General features: G+C 40.1%; 1 protein-coding gene across 6 annotated transcripts in view; it reads right to left on the bottom strand.

Annotated features, from left to right (window-relative positions):
* Window positions 1–1316: 1316 nt before the first annotated feature.
* Window positions 1317–20277, bottom strand: part of TUT7 (terminal uridylyl transferase 7) — a 65035-nt gene continuing 46074 nt past the window's right edge. For 4 of the 6 annotated variants that reach the window (XM_066367862.1, XM_066367866.1, XM_066367863.1 and 1 more), the window contains 4 exons: window positions 18313–18638; window positions 16222–16298; window positions 15794–15857; window positions 1317–2332 (listed from right to left, as the gene is read on the bottom strand). In XM_066367862.1, the coding sequence (XP_066223959.1) occupies window positions 2265–2332; window positions 15794–15857; window positions 16222–16298; window positions 18313–18638 (535 nt within the window). In that variant the 3' untranslated portion in view covers window positions 1317–2264. The remainder of the gene's footprint in view (window positions 2333–15793; window positions 15858–16221; window positions 16299–18312; window positions 18639–20277) is intronic. The other 2 variants (XM_066367868.1, XM_066367867.1) reach the window with 2 other exon arrangements.

Genomic DNA, 20277 nt, shown 5'->3' with positions numbered 1-20277 from the left:
AAGGTATGTATGAGAAGCAATCGAACAAATGAAGTGACGCAACTACTAGGTGACACTTCTCATTTTCTCCTTCCCTTCTGTCTCACTATCTCTCTAAAAGTAAATAAATAAATAAAATTAGAAGTGAACCCTGGATGGAAAGCTCAGCTGATTAGAGCATTGTCCTGGTATGTCAAGGTTGTGGATGATTCCCCAAAGCACATACAAGAATCAACCAAAGAATGCATTAATAAATGGAAAAACAAATCAATGTTTCTCTTGCTCCCTAAAATTAATAAAAGAAAATTAGAAGTGAAATGACAAAATCTACAGAGGTGTGCAAAAGTAGGTTTACAGTTAGTTACAAGTACATGAAACAGAGTTAATAGCTATTGTAATATCATAACATGCATGCTTTTCCATACAAACAACTGCAAACCTACTTTTGCCCCTTCCTGTATGTTAAAAACAGCAAACAGCAGAATGACACTAAAAATCAAGCCAGTCATGTGCAGATTAAAATTGAGAAGTTTTCCTAGCATGAAGGAAAAAGAGAATATCAAGACAAAAGTATTTTTCATAAAAAATGAACTTAGAACATAGATACTTTTTCAAGTTGATTAAAAAAATTTTTGGGAAGGGAGATACACTGGATTCAATTTTGTTTCAGACGAAAGTCACTGACACAAAAGTTACAGGAATAAATACAAGCAGAAAAATAAAACCTACAAGGGACTGAAGATCAGGCTGGCCTCAGACTTCCACTCTAATGCCGGGAGACCACAGCACCAACACATTTCCCACAGAAAGTGTGGCAAGAGCTGTGTGCTCTGTAGAGCAGGCTTTCCCACATGAAGCCAAGAGAACGGAGGAGCAGCAGCTGAGGAAGTCATGTAGAGCAGTTTCAGGCCGGGCTGCAGCAGTCCCATGTTTAATTCATGAGTTTGTGTTCATTCACACCGAGTAAGAAATGCTCACTAATTCTTTCTACCACCCCTTAATTCTAAAGTTATTTTTTCATATGATTCTTATTTAGCTGGAATTGTACTTAGTTTAAAAGAAGGGCCACGGGTGTGTATTTTTTGAGTCCTCCCCTACCTGGGAAGGCTTGCCTAGCAAGCACCCTTTGCATCTCTCTCTGTGCGTTTGTCCTGCTAAGTCTGTGCCTATGTGCGGAATGCCAGCGTTTGGCAGGCACCACACAGTGGGTGTCAATGAACACCAGGTCGCAGGAGCACCCCGGAGCACGCGATAAAGTGGAGCACGCACTGTTCTTACTCCTCGATCTAGTTTCTCATACAATTCAGGATTCTCACTAGGAAGGGATGTGGATGAAATTAGATAGGAATTTTGCTTTTATTTCAAAATCAAACTGAAGCAGAGTTCTCACCACGTACTACTTCTGAAGGGCATATGAAGTTACAGAAACAGTTCCACAAGGGTTCCAGCCAGACCCAAAATGACACCAACCAAACCTGTGATTGGCAGAGATAGCCTCTTTAGTTTCCAGGGAATTGTTTTTTGAAGTTGTCCACCCTAATTTCTAAATATCATAAAAAGTAAAAAGTACTTTTGTCATTTTTCCTTTGAAAATGATTTTAGCAGCAAACAGGACTAGTTGTTTTCCTCACTTCATTTTTATGAGCATAGTAGTTACATGTCAACCTAATTAAAATTAGAGAGGGGAAAAACCAAACAGCCGTCCTCGGCCTTGCTTGTCCATGGAAGACTGACATAAACAGGTACTCATGTTCACGTGAACACTTCTACAAATATCAAACAAGGTCTGTCAATTGTAAATACAGCAGTAGTTCACACATACTTGACGTGCTTTCACACAAGGGTTCAGTAAATAGCAATAAATATAATTTCCCCTCTTCAGAATGAAACAAAAAAAAATGGATGTACAGAAAAAAAGATTAATTCATTTGGGATTTATCAGCACACTATTTTTAGTGTGATTTGAAAGAATTAAAAACCATGAAATTGTATTCACTGAATACTGGCCCATAGTTACCTTTTTTTTTAAACTTGGCTTAAATACATACATCATGGCTTTTTATTAAAATTCTTAAATCTATGAGGATTTGTAGTAGGTAAAACTACATTAAATTTTTTTTCCTTATTAAGAATTTCATTTAGTTAAAAAATCAACAATGGACATTTCCCTTAACGGTTAAGTTGAAGCCTGATCTATGCTGCTGTGTCCTGTGAAATGAACCTAATTTTCAAAGTGTCAGGTCGAATGCCTGAGTGGCCATTTAGAGTGCTGCATTTTCCTTCCCTCATGATTCCTGTTGGGTCCTCTTCGCTGAGGCTTTTCCCTGAGTCATATACTTACTGGAAAGGCTACCTAGAGGAGGGGAAGAAAGAAAACCCACATAAATAAAACAAGCCTCACTTCACCGCACTGTAACATTACTTCTTATTGCTAATTATCTGCAAAAATTTTTCACACTGGAATTGGTCACTTGTTTTGAATTAAGTAATTAGGCTACATATATAGAAAATATATAGTATATGGAACATAATCTAGTAAACATAAGCCTAGTCAAGTCTTTTTAAATGTAGCCAAGTTGATAGAGTGACATCATTTTAATAAAGTTTCAGAAATGAGGATTACTAATTAAGACCACACCACAGAACAGTTAATTTTTGTTCTGCAGTCTAAGTAAATAGATCAATGAAACAAGAAAATTAAGAAATTCATAAGTGATTATATATAAGAAAATAGATTGCATTTCAAATCAACAGTTAACTGGTATTGTGTCAAGTACATAATTGTGTCAATGTATGACAATTTCTTTTCTCATATCATGGCCTTCCTCCGCACCCAATTACAAATGAATTATAGAATTAAATATTAGGGAGTAAAGTATAAGAAATAGCAAATATTCACATAACCATGGGATGGGAAGAGTTTCCTCAGCACATCACCATATACTTTACTTATGAAAAGGCTTGCTATACTGAGCAAGAAAGAACTTATAAATCAATGAGAGAAAAGATGAACAACAGATGCAAGTACCACAAGTGAAAGAGAAAAAATAACATGAGTATATGAAAGAATATTCAATATCTATGGGTAATTAAAGATGTAAATTAAGACACCAATTTCTGATCAAAAAATTGTTTAAAGGATGATCAGAAGGACAGGGAGGTGGGCAGAAATGTTGCTAAATGAATATTCATATATACCTTATAATAATTTAAGTATGTCTAAAATTTGTGATATGACTAAGCATATTATGAACACAATATACCGGCAATAATAGGTACACACAAGATAATAACATTAAAAAAGCAGGTTATAAACCCACACAAATAGTATTTTCATAAAAACTAAAAATTAAAACCATTCTCATGAACAACCCAATCATATACATGAGTGAGCAAAAGTCGGTTTATAATTGCGAATATGTGAAATAAGAGTTTTTTTCTTGTGTTATTTAATTGTATTACATTTGTAAACCGACTTTTGCTCACCCCTGTATTTGGTGCCTCATCGGGGCACTAATACCTACCCCCTTGGAGTTATTGTGAAGATTAAATAAATACTTGTAAAGCAACTGAAATAGTACGTGGCAAATAGAAAGTACTCAATAAATGTTGAATTATTATTACACTGATGTAAAAAGATGGAAAGATTACCTGCAAAACCTAAATAGTAGTTAATGTTCTAGAATGAAGTATAAATGGCTTTTTCATTTTGCTTTAACTATACTTCTTAAATTTTCTAAAGCAAACATAAGTATGCAAATAAAAATGTATGTCCTGCCTGACCAGGTAGTGGCGCAGTGGATAGAGCATGGGACTGGGATGCGGAGGACCCAGGTTCAAAACCCCGAGGTTGCCGACTTGAGCACAGGGTTGCTGGCTTGAATGCGGAATCATAGACATCACCCCATGGCCGTTGGCTTGAGCCCAAAGGTCACTGCCTTGGGCAAAGGGTCACTAGCTCTGCTATAGTGCCCCACCCCTCGGTCAAGGAACATATGAGAAAGCAACCAATGAACAACTAAGGAGCCACAACAAAGAATTGATGCTTCTCATCTCTCTCCCTTCCTACCTGTCTGTCCCTATCTGTCCCTCTGTCAAAAAATTAAAAAAAAACGTGTTGGGCAATGAGTTTGTAAAATTTGTGGTTTTTGAGTTTGCTCACTTTTAATGTTAAAAGTGGCACTGGGCAGCCAAGTGTGTGCTTGCCCTCAGAGCAGGGCAGTTGATTGCAAATTGCGAATTGCATTCCTGCTTGGGAGGGGCCGTTGTAATGTTTGTTGGAGGAGGGTTTTTGTGCCAAAAAGTTTTAAAAAGAAAAAGAGAAGAAGCAGAAGGAAGAAGGAAGCTAAGACGGCAGTGTGCTGAAGAAGCCAGTTTGTACAGACATGAGAAGGGAGAGGGTGTGCAGATGGGGAACAGAGGTGACTAAGGCTGGTGGGGGCCTTCGATTCTAGGAAAAATCGGAGAAGATTCTTTCGGTTGTGGAACCGGAGAATGTGTCAGGGTTTTGGAGCCCTGTGTGTTGCTCGTTGGCCAGTACAAGAATAGAATAAAGGAACGGCCCACCGTTTTTTGGCTCCTAGTTTCTTTACCACCTGCCCGAATTCAATGAGAACCTGCACTTGCATGGCCATGACAATGGCTGTGGCCCCTGCCCTTACAAAAGGTATGTCCTCCCAAAGCAAACCTTTCAAGGTAGGTATCATCTGGATAGTCCACTCACAGTGAATCATGAGTGATACCAGTCAGGTGGAGACAAAGTGCTCTACTGTAGCACTGACTCTACAGTGTCTATTGGTCTATACACACACACATTCTTGATTTTCTGAACTGCAGAAAGTACTGAGGACAGGCTGTCAGGTCGGATGGCAATGGGGGAAGGTCACGTGAGGAACCAGACCTGGGAACTTGGACTGGAACCACCCACACCCATGCGCGCCAAAGAAACTTCCCAGGAACCCTTTGAAAAAGAGCCACCGTCTGTCAGCCAATGAAATTTCGCCAAGTCATATCAATCCCCCCCCCCCCCCCCCCCCCCCCCCGGCAACGACCCTATAATTTACCCCCACGTGGGAAAATCCATGCAACTATTCTGAACACTGTACCTCGGCCCGGAGAACATTGTCCGGGAAGCACCTTGAATAAGTCTTACTATTCCACACTTCGTGGTTATGCCCTTCCTTCTGGGGGTGGGGGGTATACCTTACACAGGCTTTTCACTTATGGGGGAAAAAAGTTAGATTACTAACTCATACTTTATGCACATCCAGCTGCATTAAAGATCTAAATAGGAAAAATGAAGATTTTTTTTTTTTTTAGCGGGGGGGGGTGTGTGTGTGTGTGTAAGACTGGAAGGGAGAGAAATGAGAAGCATCAATTCTTTTTTTTTTTTTTTTTTTTTTTTTTTTTTTTTTTTCATTTTTCTGAAGCTGGAAACGGAGAGACAGTCAGACAGACTCCCGCATGCGCCCGACCGGGATCCACCCGGCACGCCCACCATGGGGTGACGAGAAGCATCAATTCTTCATTGTGGCACCTTAAGTTGTTCATTGATTGCTTTCTCATCTGTGCCTTGGTTGGGGAGGGGGCGCTCCAGCCAAGCCAGTGACCCCTTGCTCAAGCCAGTGACCTTTGGGCTCAAACCAATGGTGATGGGGTCATGTCTCTGCTTCCACATCCAAGCCAGCGACCCTGCGCTCAAGCTGGTGACCCTACACTCAAGCCCATGACCTTGGGGCTTTGAACCTGGGTCCTCAGCATCCCTGGCTTGTGCTCTATCCACTGTGTCACCACCTAGTCAGGCGGAAAAGTAAAGTTTTAAAGATATTAAAAGAAAATATAGATGAATATCTTTTTTTTTTTTTTTTTTTGTATTTTTTTCTGAAGTTGGAAACGGGGAGGTAGTCAGACAGACTCCCGCATACACCTGACCGGGATCCACCCGGCATGCCCACCAGGGGGAGATGATCTGCCCATCTGGGGCGTTGCTCTGTTGCAACCAGGGCCATTCTAGCGCCTGAGGCAGAGGCCACGGAGCCATCCTCAGCGCCCAGGCCAACTTTGCTCCAATGGAGCCTTGGCTGCAGGAGGGGAAGAGAGAGACAGAGAGGAAGGAGAGGGGGAAGGGTGGAGAAGCAGATGGGCGCTTCTCCTGTGTGCCCTGGCCGGTAATCGAACCTGGGACTCCTGCACACCAGGCCAACGCTCTACCACTGAGTCAACTGGCCAGGGCCTGGATGGATATCGTTATGACCTCAGGTTAGGAAAGAATTTCTTAAAGATTACCTTAAAATCCTATATCATATGATAATGAAAACTACATATAGAAAACCAGAAATTTGACTATGTCAAAATTAAAAATTTTGGGGTGGCAATAGACACAACTTGGAAGACAAGATATGGTAGAAGATACTTAGAATGTATATAATAACAATGCAGCAGTGTTCAGAATAAATGATGAACCCTTATAAATTAGTAAGGAAACCATAATGCATCAGGAAAATGAGCAAATTATTTGAACAGGTAAGTCACAGAAGAGGAACTCTCACCGACCAGTAAACATATAAAGAAGTGCTCAGCATTAGTATTGTCAGAAGAATATACATTAAGGCCCTGGCCAGGTAGCTAGCTCAGCTGGTTAGAGCTCTGGTCAGCAAACGGCGGCCTGGGAAGCCACATGTGGCTCTTTGGCCCCTTGAGTATGTCTCTTCCACAAAATAACGTGCAGGCGCTACTTCAATAAGGAATGTACCTACCTGTATAGTTTAAGTTTAAAAATTTTGGCTCTCAAAAGAAATTTCAATCGTTGTACTGTTGATATTTGGCTCTATTGACTAATGAGTTTGCCGACCACTGGGGTTAGAGCATCAACACAATATACCATGGTTGTGGGTTTGTTCCTCGATAAGGGTACATACAAGAATCAATCAGTGAATGCATAAATAAATGGAACAACAGATGTGTTTTCACTCTTTCCCTTCCTCTCTCTTTAAAATCAATCAATAAGTATATACATATACACATCAGAACAAAACTATATTTTTCACTAATCAGATATGCAAAAATAAACACTGCTGGAGGGAGCGGCAATTGTTTCAGTCAATTACAGGGTAATTTGCCAGTATTTAACTAAACTGAAAATACAAATATGCTACAACCTAACAATTTGAGTTCTGGAAACACAAACCCTATAGCATCTCTTGCCTGTGTTCAAGGATACTCACACAAAGATGTTCATAACAATACTTTAAAAGCAAAAAACCAGATGCAATCTAAATGCTCGTATACTAGGTAATGAATACATACAATACTTTTCATTCATATGATGGATACTTGTAAAGAATATCCAAAGTCGATATACAGCAACATGTATAAAATTTAAAAATCATTTTATTAAATAGATATGATAAAGTAAGTTGTAGGCCATTTTCTACACAGCATAACTTATCATTTAAATTAAAAAATTCAAGGATAATGTTAAAGAATATATATGTAAGAGCTTTAATGAAAAACGGACTGGTACGTAAACTCATAATAATGGATGACTCTGGGATGGAAGGGACACAGCAGAAAGAATGGGCCCGGGGGTGGCAGTGAAAGGGCATTTTCAACTATTTTAATCTTTTATTAAAATAAAATTGAAAATAAAATGTTAAAAATAACAATGCTGGCCCTGGCCAGTTGGCTCAGTGGTAGAGCGTTGGCCTGGCATGCAGGAGTCCCGGGTTTGATTCCCGGCCAGGGCACACAGGAGAAGTGCCTGTCTGCTTCTCCACCCCTCACCCTCTCCTTCCTCTCTGTCTCTCTCTTCCCCTCCCGCAGCATAAGCTCCATTGGAGCAAAGATGGCCCGGGTGCTAAGGATGGCTCTGTGGCCTCTGCCTCAGGCACTAGAATGGCTCTGGTTGCAACAGAGCGACGCCCCAAATGGGCAGAGCATCTCCCCCTGGTAGGCGTGCCGGGTGGATCCCGGTCGGGTGCATGCGGGAGTCTGTCTGACTGCCTCCCTGTTTCCAACTTCAGAAAAAAACAAAAACAAAAACAAAAAAAACAAAAAAAAACCCCAATGCCAATTCTTTAGTAGATGGGTAGTTATGTGTCTTTTTATGCTTTTCCCCAAATGTTAAGAAACTATTCTTTTCTATACAGAAATAAGACTAAATCCCCTAAACATATAACCCCCTATATATAAAAATAAACATCAGCATACTTGAAAAAATTTCAAAACTAGTAAGAGATAAAATATGAATGAACGTTTATGTAATCTGGGGGGAGAGCGTGAAATTCATAAAATTGTGTGTGTCTTGAAACTACACAAAAGAAACAAGCAAACAAATGTCTGGATGGCCAAACAATCATAAATGAGGTTGAAAGAATAACAGACCGGGATGGAGGCGGTGAAGGATGTTGTAATACGTTTGACAAAGCATGAGTGAATGTCTATGTAGAAAGAACTAAAAACAAATATGGCTACTCTAATAAAAAGTATAATGATACAACATGAAGAAATATAAACGAAAACTTGTAAAAAAATGTTAAGAGATAAAAAAAGACAATCCCAATGAAGTGAGGGTGTGGGAAATAGGTTGTGAACGACTCTCTGGGATTGCCAACAATCATAAATTGGCCTTATTGGTACCACTGTTGAAATGTGCATACTTTTTAACCTGTCATTCTAACTGGGAAATTGTCCTGAGAATATATACCTAGGTAAATATTCAAGTATTCTTTATAGTGTTTTATATACATAGTAATCTTTAAGCTTGGGTTCATGTATTCCTGAGTAACTTAAGTGCGGAGTGGGTTTTAAGAGAGTTGACTGCAGCTTCTCATGTTTTATCTGAATTCTGAGCATGCTTTGATGGCCAAGGCTCTGGGCTGGTTCCTAAGAATCACACCAATTTTCCTTTCCCCTTCCTTTTTACAATTTTTCTAACTTATCTGCTCATTTCGAAGAGTGAGGTCACTATATTATAAAAGACAGGGCTATCTATCTCGTAACCATCTCAAACTTGAATGTGGTATGTTGCCCTGGAGTGAAAAAACCTGGGGAGGTAAGGAGGCAAACAAAATAATGGTCTCATACATGCAGATGCCTCTAACAAAACCTCAAATTTTTAGCTTTTGTAAAATTACACCGATAGCTGATAATCATCACAAATAATTTCTGATAATACATTATGATGTAATTTTTGGTCATTTAATGAATGAAAAATAATTAATACATCTTCCATTCCCAAACTTGTAAAAGAATTTCTGTTATTTTTAATTTGCTATCACAGAGAATACTGAGGTTTCTAAATAAAAAAGAAAAATTAGAAACAGTAATAATAAGGAACATTGTTTTCATTCCTGCAATAAGTAGTATTGGTCCAAAGATACATAAATGCATTGGGGAAAACCCCATCTATTTTATTAAGAGACAGTCATTTTTAGTGCGTAAACATAAAAAGTATCCTTAAAATTTGTAACATTTGCTTTATTATATTGTTCTAATAATTGTAAAAACAACTAAGAAGAAATGTTTACACTTTGCGACTTAAAAGCTTCAAATTCTAATTTATATATTTTTCTCTTACAGATAAATATGATAAGCTGATCAATAAAAGGTTTAAACCATATGAGAAAAATATATCATCTTAAGAAAAAATTCTATGGAAGTGAAACAAAAGAAGAAAAAAATTTCTACAATATTTATATTTCATTTGACATATTTAAGGCTAATTTAAAAGTTGTATTTTATAATGCCATATTTATAGTTCTTCCCAAATTATAAGCTTTGAAACTACAATGAAAAATTTAGACATCAACTGAAAAATACACAAGGAGACTTTCAATATTTTGTGGAAGAGTATATTAACAAAAGGTTTTGAAGACACTGATAGATAATTGAAAATAGTCCCTTAATCGGGAGTGATTAAATCAATATGTTCATATACTGGAATATCAAGAATACCAGGTATCAAAAAGAATGATCTATATTTACGGACAAGAAAATCATTTCACACTGTTTTAAAAACTGTACTTCTATTATTTTAAATTTACTATCATAAATAGCATGTTTTTTTCTTCCTTTTTTTCCTCAACTTTTTTTAAAGAAGTAAATTTTAGCATTCTGAACAAGAAAAAAAGCTGTATAAGTATACAGTATCATGAGGAAAAAGATACCTTTAATCTCTTTATAGCATCTTTAACTTTTAAGATTTCAAACCACGAGATTAAAATGGAATAGATAAAGAGGTAGTTTCTTTAAAAAAGTAATTTAATTTTTTGACAGAGACAGAGATAGATAGGGATAGATAGGGACAGACAGGAAGGGAGAGAGAGAAGCATCAATTTTTCGCTGCGGCACTTTAGTTCATTGATTGCTTTCTTGTATGTGCCTTGACTGTGGGCCTTCAGTAGACCCAGTAACCCCTTGCTCAAGCCTGCGACCTTGGGTCCAAGCTGGTGAGCTTTGTTCAAACCAGATGAACCCATGCTCAAGCTGGCGACCTTGGGGTCTTGAACCTCGGTCCTCCGCGTCCCAGTCCGACGCTCTATCCACTGTGCCACTGCCTGGTCAGGCTAGAAAAGTAATTTTCTTTACAAAAATGGGTAAGGATTAAGGATCCTTCTTGAGATTCTCATATTGAATAAATTGTTATATATAAGCACGAGTAATTAACTTATGTATGAAAATCAGTTTATAACCACGATTCTCTAATCTTCGCATATTCTTGTTTTATTAAGAATTACCGGATTACCCCATGTATAAATCACACCTTAATTTTGGGGTCTGAATTTTGGAAATAAAAAAAGAAGTATTACATAAAGTTATTGAACTCAAGTTTTATTCATCATAAATTTCATACAACTTCTCATCACTGTCAAAACTCCCATCCATTAGCTTGTCCTCATCTGTGTCTGATGATGAATCACTGTTCATATATTGCCTCGTCTTTAGTTCCATCTATGGCATTTGAAATGCCACACTTCTTAAATGAAAATCTACAACCACTGTATAAGATGCACCCAGTTTTTAGACCCCAAAATTTTTGAAAAAGGGTGTGTCTTATACATGGGGAAGTACGATACTACTATATATTGTCCTATAAGTTTAATTTATCAGTAGTAATTAAACTGTAATTACAGCAAGGTTGGAAGACTTCCTATTAACTACAGTAACTAGAGTTGTGATCCTTTATTGAGTGTTCTGTGTCAGATGTTGTGCTTTGGGCTCTACATATATGAAATTAATCCTTATTGCCCTGTAAGGTGTTAGCCCCAATTAATTGATAAGGAAACTGAAGCATAGAGGGACTTGAAACTTGCTGAGGTGACATAGCCAGTACACGGCTGGGCTAGGTTTCAAATCCAAGTATGTCTGAATTTAAAAGCTCATGTTCTTAAGAATTCTGCACTTAGTCTCTCTATTCTTTCAAAATGCGTGTACCTGTAACCAATATAATTACTGAACATCTAATGCACTATGTATGTGGGGGAGGTAGACAACAATGAAGAACAAAGCAATTCATGAGATTTTCTATTCACTACTGTCTCATTTAGGAGTTAAGAACTATATGTAATCCAGTAGGAATGAATGGAGGTAGGTATTATGAGAGAAAAGAGAACTTGGCTGAGTGCTTACTACAACTGGGTGCAACTTCTCCACACTCAGCAAGATAAAGATGGTGCTACTGCAATGTTATAGATGACACGGCTGGAGCTCAGGGAAGCTAACCTTTGCCTAAAATCAATACAGCTAATGTGCAAGAGCAGGAATGTCCACACCATAGGCCAGGGGTTCCCAAACTTTTTACACAGGGGGCCAGTTCACTGTCCCTCAGACCGTTGGAGGGCCAGACTATAAAAAAACTATGAACAAATCCCTATGCACACTGCACATATCTTATTTTAAAGTAAAAAAACAAAATAGGAACAAATACAGTATTTAAAATAAAGAACAAGTAAAATTAAATCAACAAACTGACTAGTATTTCAATGGGAACTATGGGTCTGCTTTTGGCTAATGAGATAGTCAATGTCGGTTCCATATTTGTCACTGCTAGCCGTAACAAGTGATATGACGCCCTTCTGGAGCCGTGATGTGTATGTCCTGTGTCACCGGAAGTAGTACTGTACGTGAGTGACACAGCGCTTTGTGGCGCCGCCACACACAGTACTCCAGGAGCCCAGGATGCATCCACATCCTGTGCTCCTCTCACTGACCACCAATGAAAGAGGTGCCCCTTCCAGAAGTGCGGCCGGGGGGGGGGGGGCAGATAAATGGCCTCAGGGGGCCACATACGGTTTGGGGAACCCTGCCTGCCATAGGGTCTGGTTAAAAGAAAGCTTTGGGAAAACTTAATTCTACTTATAAGTTGAAACATTTCTCATTTATAACAACATAGATAATTTGGGTAAATTTATCAAGGATAAATCTGAAAGTTTTAACAGCTGTCATATATTTATCCTAATTTGTCAATCAACAATACCATTTCTGTAACATCAACATCTGTATTCCTCCAGCACTTAAAAAAAATTAAAAAATTTAACAAAATTCTTCTTTCAGATGTGCAAAACCTTTAGCAAGGGCAATGCTGACATATCTCTACAGAAATATCAATGAATCACCACTTCCCACAGACCTCTGCTCTGTTCTTGCTATATGCAGGTACTGTTCTACTAAGTGCTTTTCCATGGATTTCCTAACATCCCTACAAGTCAGGTATGGTGTGTCAAGATTATGAAGCTAGAAATTATACTAGGCAATCTGGCTGTAGAGCCAGTGTTCTTAAATTTTACATTCTTGGCAAAACAAACATCTAAGCAAGGCAAGAATCAGTATTTTTCCTATGTAACGTGGTCTGGAAATGTCTGTTCAAGGCTGAAACTTGTAAAAGCAACACTTTTGGCTTGTTTACATATGCTAACCATGTGATCCTCATATTCTCAGAGGATCTATGGGAAACAATCAGGTTTTCATTTGTTGGAAGCTGCTTCCTGGGGCAGCCTGTTAACCTCTTTATCCATCTTTCATGGCTGCTCTGTCAATCAAATCATCTCACAATAGGCCCCATTCTCATGTCACTTCTGTCTATTTGATTTTGGAGGTTTTCCCAGTAGTACATTTCTTGTTTTGAATTCCATGCATTCTACTGAGAACAATTACAAAACCCTCCCAGAAAACAGCGATTCCTGAATTTTCTCCCTCAGCCTCCTGTGATTTTGCCTTTCAGGTACACCATTACCCTTTTGGGTAAAAGTGGCAATTCTTTGAAGATTTCTGTTTCTCTTTGAATCATCTAACCTCACTGTATATCCACCTCAATCCCCATGCCTTTAAATTTTGATTGTAAAAGATGTGATGCCATTTCAAATGTTTTCTCCAATCATTAAAAAAACCACTAACTACAGAGTTCACAGATCATAAAAATAAATACTGATTTCTTTTTAGATTACTTTATATGTTTGAGGTAATTGGCCTTGGCACTGACAGAAGTGGAAATAGTTAAATAACAGTAATTCCATTTGTTTTTCTCGTTAACAACACTCAAAGTAGAGACAACCAAGCATTCCTGGCCCGGACCTCTCTCAGCTTTCCCAGGGTGTGATCGCTGGGCCTGCGCACTGGGCCAGCGGAAGAGCTCTCTTCACTGCAGGATGCAGGGGGCTGCTGAGGACCCCAAACTGCTACAGTAACTGACACTGACAGCAGAGACAGCTCAGACTCTTCATTCTGTAACTAGCATAGGCACTTCTCCAATCTAAAGGCAAACAGTTGTTTGCATGTGAGCAATAATATGACGTAAAAACTGAGTGTAAAAGATGTGGGTTGTTTAATGTGACATACAAAAATGTCAGGTTATTTCAATGAATTAAAATTTCAAAACCTTAATTTTTCTCATAAATTAGTCAAGTATAAAAGACTACACATGCTTGTATAATTTCCCTCCTTTAACCCTATTTTATTGCAGAAGATGAGAGAGGGAGAGGAGAAAGGAAAGCGGTGTCTCTGTGTATATGAGAGAGACAGACACCCTTAAGCAAAGTTACTAAGTATGTCTGCAGGGCAGAACTCAGAATATTTGTATCAAGTTTATAGTATCATCCTTTTTTTACCAAAAAAGCTGAAAAAGTATGTTGAAGTTACTTTTTCTTGATTGCTTCAATTTTCTCCGTTCCCTTTCAGGACTCGAAAGCACTCTTGAAACACCAGAACAGGGTCTTCAGAGCCTCTCCAGGTTTCCTTCCCTTAGAGCATCTGTCCGCAAATCTGGGGACATGGCGGGAATGGGGGACCTGGCACTTTGCACCCACAGCTGAAGTTACGTTGCCTACAATCCCTCTTCCAGCATTTCTCACCAGAACTCCCTGCAATCAGGCTTTTCTCCCCTTTATCAAAGAAACAGCTATTTTCAAAGTCACCAGTGACTTCTGCATCGCCACACCCAGTGCTTGCTTCTCAGTCTAGGACTGCAGCAGATCTCTGGCAGCAATTCCAAGGGCCCACTGCTCCTCCGCGAGGCACTTCCATTTGGACTCCAGGACCCAGCTCTCCTGCTGCCTCTGCTTCCTCACTGACCACTTTTTCGCTCTCATTTTCCACCTGGGTTTCTAAATGCTTTCTCTTTTTATATGCAATTACTTCCTAGATGACTTCACTCAGACACAGGCCTTTAAATACAATTATACACAGAAAAGACTCAAACTTTTATCTCCAGCCTGGACTTCTGCTCTGAAGAGCGGGCTTGTATATCCATCTGACTACTCAGCATCTCTACCCACCCATCCTGCAGGTTTCTTAAACTGACGTGTCTACAACTAAACTGTCTTTCTCCCCGCAACTTGCTCTTCCTGAGTGTTTCCCAGCATAGAAAATTCAACCTCTATTTTAGTTGCTCGGGCCCAATATCATAGTGTCATTTCTGACTTATTTTCATTGTACTTTGTTATCCAGCCCATGAGAAATCATGTTGGTGCTGCCTTTAAAATACAGTAAAAGTCCTCACTTCATGTCGACAGGTGCTGCAAGATGCAGACCCATCTCCCCTGACCTCACCTCCTACCGCCCTTGCCTGCCCTTCCACTCTGTGGTGCCAGAGGACAAAAACTGGTTTCAGTAGTCTAACGCCAATTTTCACTGATTCCTTTGATTCTTTGCTTAAATTTAAATGTTACTTTATCAGAGAAGCCGCCTCCCTCTCCAACATTCTCTTTTTCCCTTTTCCCGCTTTATATTTCATGTGCCTGTCACCACAGGAAATTGACATCTACATCTCTTCTGAAGAGAACAGGGAGTACAGTGGGAAAAGGGGCTGTGCGGCTTGATGCTGTCTCCTCACCGTTCAGGCCCCTGCCGGGCAGGAGCAGGTGGGGAGGTGGGTGGGGCTTAAATAATGGTTGGAGGAATTAATTTCTCAGTGGGAAAGAGTGAGTGGCATTCAGACCAACAATTACTTTCTTTCCTTACTCTGGTGCAGTGAATAATCTCCATGAGGAGATTATACTGCTGACATCACAGTGGCAATTTCAAAGTGGAAAAATAAGCATGGAAGAGGAACAAATATTGAAGACTATGGTTCCTATTCAGGGATGGTATAAGAATCACCTTAACATTTAAAAAATATCCAGGTCCAAGCCTAACCCTTAAAGATTCTGATTTAGGAAATGAAAGGGGGGGAGGTTAGGGCAACAGTGTTTTTATAAGTTCCCCAAGTGATTCTGATGTCCGTCCCTGCAAAAACCACGTATTCAACAGAAGAATCTCAAAGGCATGTGGTAAACTACACAGTAAATAAAATAGCACACTTTTTGTTTTTAAACCCACATACCTGACTGGGGACTCAAAAATATAGTTGCTTTTTGTTTCTTTTTGTCTTCATGTAAAAACACTGCCTAAAAAATGAAATACACTGGTTTACAAAATTGAAAGGAATAGCATTCGAAACAGCTTTAAAACTGTAACCATATCCAAGGAGAGCTGAAATTAGGCATGTGGGTGGCAGAACTCTGCAAGTTAATAAAAGCAAGAACATATGCAGGGATCCCTAAAGCAGGCCCTGCCATCCCAGGCCCTGTAAGCTGTCTCTCCTCACCACGCTGTGCTGAGGGCAGGGGGGAGCGGAGGGAGCAGGGAGAGCCAGAAGGAAGGAGTTGGGGCCTGGGCCTGCCCAGCACCTTGCGGACCCAGCACCAAGCAATGTTTGCCGCCTAGACAGATGCTGGAAGGCCTCCTTGCTTAGGTCTGAGATAGGGTTACCTGAACAAATGTATAAGTTGGTCTCAAAGGACTAGGCGAAGAAGAGGACCCAAATACACAATCTGATTTAAACATACCTAAGAAAGAAATCAGCACTTTTTGTTCTTACTTTAAATTGAAAGCAGTAGCCATTTTCAAACTTTCCCAGAAGATTGTCTGTTGATATGACAGAAGCTCCACTCAGTATATGTGTGGACAAAATAATAATGTATTTGAAGAAACGAGAGGGAACAGCATAATTTTTAGACAGGAAGAAGTAGCTAATTATTTTTAATTGCTATGGGAGGAAACCCACCACACTCCAGCCCCACTACTCCTTTCTTACTTATTTTTATAGTATGAGGACTACCTGATTTAACGTGTCCACACTGCTCTCTGAGGTAACCAAGGCTGCAGTGCTCTCCTTTGGTGAACACCCACCTCGGCCAGAACAGCCCCTCTCCCTCTGATCTGCTGTCGCCTCAGCTGGGGAATCAGGCTCGAACTATTTGGAGAGCTTCAAGAGTAGACAACTTAAAACTTGCTACCAGCTAGAGGGAAGCGACGCAGCCATGCTGGGGACGGCAGGGCACTCCTTCAGCGCTCTGCGGTACCCAAGAGGAACACAATGACTGTGCTTCAAGTCACGACTAACACAGACCTTGAGTTCCTCTAAAGGGGAGCCTACAAAAATAATTTTGGTAAAACTTTATTATATCTTATCTATACTGTTCATGTTTACAGTTTCCTCATCTGTAAACTGAGGACATTGATGGGGCTGTGGTGAAAATTAAGATGAAATCACCCATGTAAAAGTACTTAAAATAGGTGCCTGACTTACATTAAGTGCTCAATGAATGCTAGCTATTACTATTACTTTTAATTTCTCTTAACTATATACTTACCTCATATAACCAAAAGAAAATAATTTTATTCTGACATGTCTCACATCAGGGCAAAGGAGCTTGAACTGGAATTTGTCTAAGTTCCCTAGAAGTAGGGCAAGCTGTATCTTTCATAAACATTTAAATCCTATTTTAAAATCAGTAATTAATTTAAAAATAAACTTCTTTGTATATAAAGCTTCTCTGGGGGGGGGGGGTCCAGGCAATCTAAAATTTCCTGTCTTAAAGAGAGACACTACAGCTGATATAATGAAAACGGGGACAAGGTATTAGTGTTCCAGGAACGATCAACACTGGCGTGAACTTTCTGAGGAGCCTGTCTGCGGGGCTGACTTTCTGTATGCTGTCCATAAGCATATACAAGTGAGGGTGGAAATAGGGTTACTATTCTAATAAAAAATCTGTCTCTTTTCTAAGCCAGTCATATTGCATCCACATTTACAGGTTTGCTGTGAGAAAGTGAAGGAATAAACTGCTTGCAAATCATTACTTACTATACATACACAAGGTACCCTTACTCTTACCAGTTTGTTAAAAAGGTGCCCTCAATGGACATTTCACCCATTTAATATAATGGGTCAATTCAGATCAAACAACTTACAAGGGCAAGATTTTGGATGATACTGAACATTTTTCCTCATCATAATAATCATGTTTACTGAAGAAAAATGTTTAAATGATAAAACCCCCCATAATCCTCCTTTGCAGTTAGAACCATCGTAACTGTATAAATTTCCTTCTAGTTCCTTTTCCATCCATGTGCATGAATGTATTTAAATAGAAATGTACGTGGCTCACTGTACACAACACAGCACGGCATCCTGAGATGACTATGCCTCCTCCCTGGCTGGGTAGTGCTTTAATTTCAAAAGTGCACATACTGAGTAGTGAAGCTGAAGTTATAGATTGTTTTATGGTCACTGAGGCTACATTTTTTAGGTACTGGGAATGACCAGGTTTGCAATTCATTAATAATCTTATTTAAAAAATCAAATAAGTGACTTTCATAAGTCATTAAATAAAACCAGGAGTAAATGTTTAAGACTTATAAAAGATCAGAATTAAAGGGGGGTGGGGACTTCACTTTCTTAACAAACAAAATATTTTGAGCCATTAATTTGTTAAAGAAATAAATAGAACCAAAATAGTAAAGAACTCTAAAAAAGAGATCTGATTGCAAACATCAAAGTATGATTGTTATCCATACCTGGAGAGCCTTTAAACTGTGGGCACTCCTTTTTAATGTGCCCTTCTCTTCCACAGATAAAACAACGTTTTTCCCTTAAGTCTTTCTCATCCTGCCTCTTCCACTTTTTCACTGGTGGCCTGAGCACCTTCTCTCTCCCCAGGTCGGGCGCTGCCTTCAGGGGCTTGGCTTTGGGGGGCGTGCACTGCATGGGCTTCTCTTCTTTTGTCGGCACCTCCCTCTCTGTGTACTTGTTTTGAATTTCTTTGTCCTCTTTGCTTCTTTTCTCTTTGTTCTCAGGGTATCTTTGGTTTGGGGTATCTTCCTGATCTCGTCGTCGCCTCACTCTGTAGAAGAAGATATAATACTGGTAGGAAAAGTCCAGTATTTGTTTAGAAAAGTCTAAACAAACCTAACCATAAAAGACAACTCCAGGTTTAGAAAATAATCAGAAATATCAGGAGGCAAAACTAGAATTTTTATTATTTTTTTTTTGTATTTTTCCGAAGCTGGAAACGGGGAGAGACAGTCAGACAGACTCCCGCATGCACCCGACCGGGATCCACCCGGCACACCCACCAGGGGCGATGCTCTGCCCAGCAGGGGGCGATGCTCTGCCCCTCCGGGGCGTCGCTCTGCTGTGACCAGAGCCACTCTAGCGCCTGGGGCAGAGGCCAAGGAGCCATCCCCAGAACCCGGGCCATCTTTGTTCCAATGGAGCCTTGGCTGCGGGAGGGGAAGAGAGAGACAGAGAGGAAGGAGGGGGGGGTGGAGAAGCAAATGGGCGCTTCTCCTGTGTGCCCTGGCCGGGAATCGAACCTGGGTCCCCTGCACGCCAGGCCGACGTTCTACCGCTGAGCCAACCGGCCAGGGCCAGAACTAGAATTTAACAAACTTAAGTCTACCTTCTCCGTTAGGAAGTGACCTAAAGGCTCAAAGGTGATTTTCCTTTTCATTTTCACAATTATTCCAGTGTTGTAAAAGTAGTTTGTTTTTTTTTTTTTTTTACAGAGACAGAGAGAGTCATAGAGAGGGATAGACAGGGACAGACAGACAGGAACGAAGAGATGAGAAGCATCAATCATTAGTTTTTCGTTGCGCGTTGCAACACCTTAGTTGTTCACTGATTGCTTTCTCATATGTGCCTTGACCGTGGGCCTTCAGCAGACCGAGTAACCCCTTTCTGGAGCCAGTGACCTTGGGTCCAAGCTGGTGGGCTTTGCTCAAACCAGATGAGCCTGCACTCAAGACGGTGACCTCGGAGTCTAGAACCTGGGTCCTCTGTATCCCAGTCCGACGCTCTATCCACTGAGCCACCGCCTGGTCAGGCTGTAAAACTAGTTTTTATAATTAATGGAACTCCTTGGTTCAATATCTACTTTGATATTGACATATAAAACTCATCTTATCCAATGGGGTGATTTTTTGGAACCTATCTGGACCACTTTGCATTTTCTACTAAGAACTGAAAATTTGCCTGATCTGTGGTGGCGCAGTGGATAAAGTGTCAACCTGGAACGCTGAGGTCGCCGGTTCAGAACCCGGGGCTTGCCCAATCAAGGCACATATGGGAGTTGATGCTTCCTGCTCCTCCCCCTTCTCACTCTCTCTCTAAAAATGAATAAATAAAAATCTAAAAAAAAAAAAAAAAAAGAACTAAAAATTTGAAGAGTGAAACTTTATTTAAAATTTTTAATTTTTTTTTTTTTAATTCAGTGAGATGAGGGGAGGCAGAGACAGATTCCCCCCACATGTGCCTGGTCTGGGATCCACCCGGCAAGCCCACTAGGGGGCAATGCTTTGCCCATCTGGGGCCCTTGCTCCATTGAAACTGGAGCCATTTTTTAGCACCTGAGGCGGAGGCCATGGAGCTGTCCTCAGGGCCCAGGGCCAACTTGCTCCAATAGAGCCATGGCTGCAGGAAGGGAGGAGAGAGAGGTAAATAAAGAGAAAGAAGCGAGAGGGGGAGGGATGGAGAAGCAGTTG

Source organism: Saccopteryx leptura, chromosome 2 (genome assembly GCF_036850995.1).
Source record: "Saccopteryx leptura isolate mSacLep1 chromosome 2, mSacLep1_pri_phased_curated, whole genome shotgun sequence".
Lineage (NCBI taxonomy): Eukaryota > Metazoa > Chordata > Mammalia > Chiroptera > Emballonuridae > Saccopteryx > Saccopteryx leptura.
The sequence above is the reverse complement of the archived record's forward strand: the minus strand, read 5'-3'. Positions and strand labels throughout refer to the sequence as shown.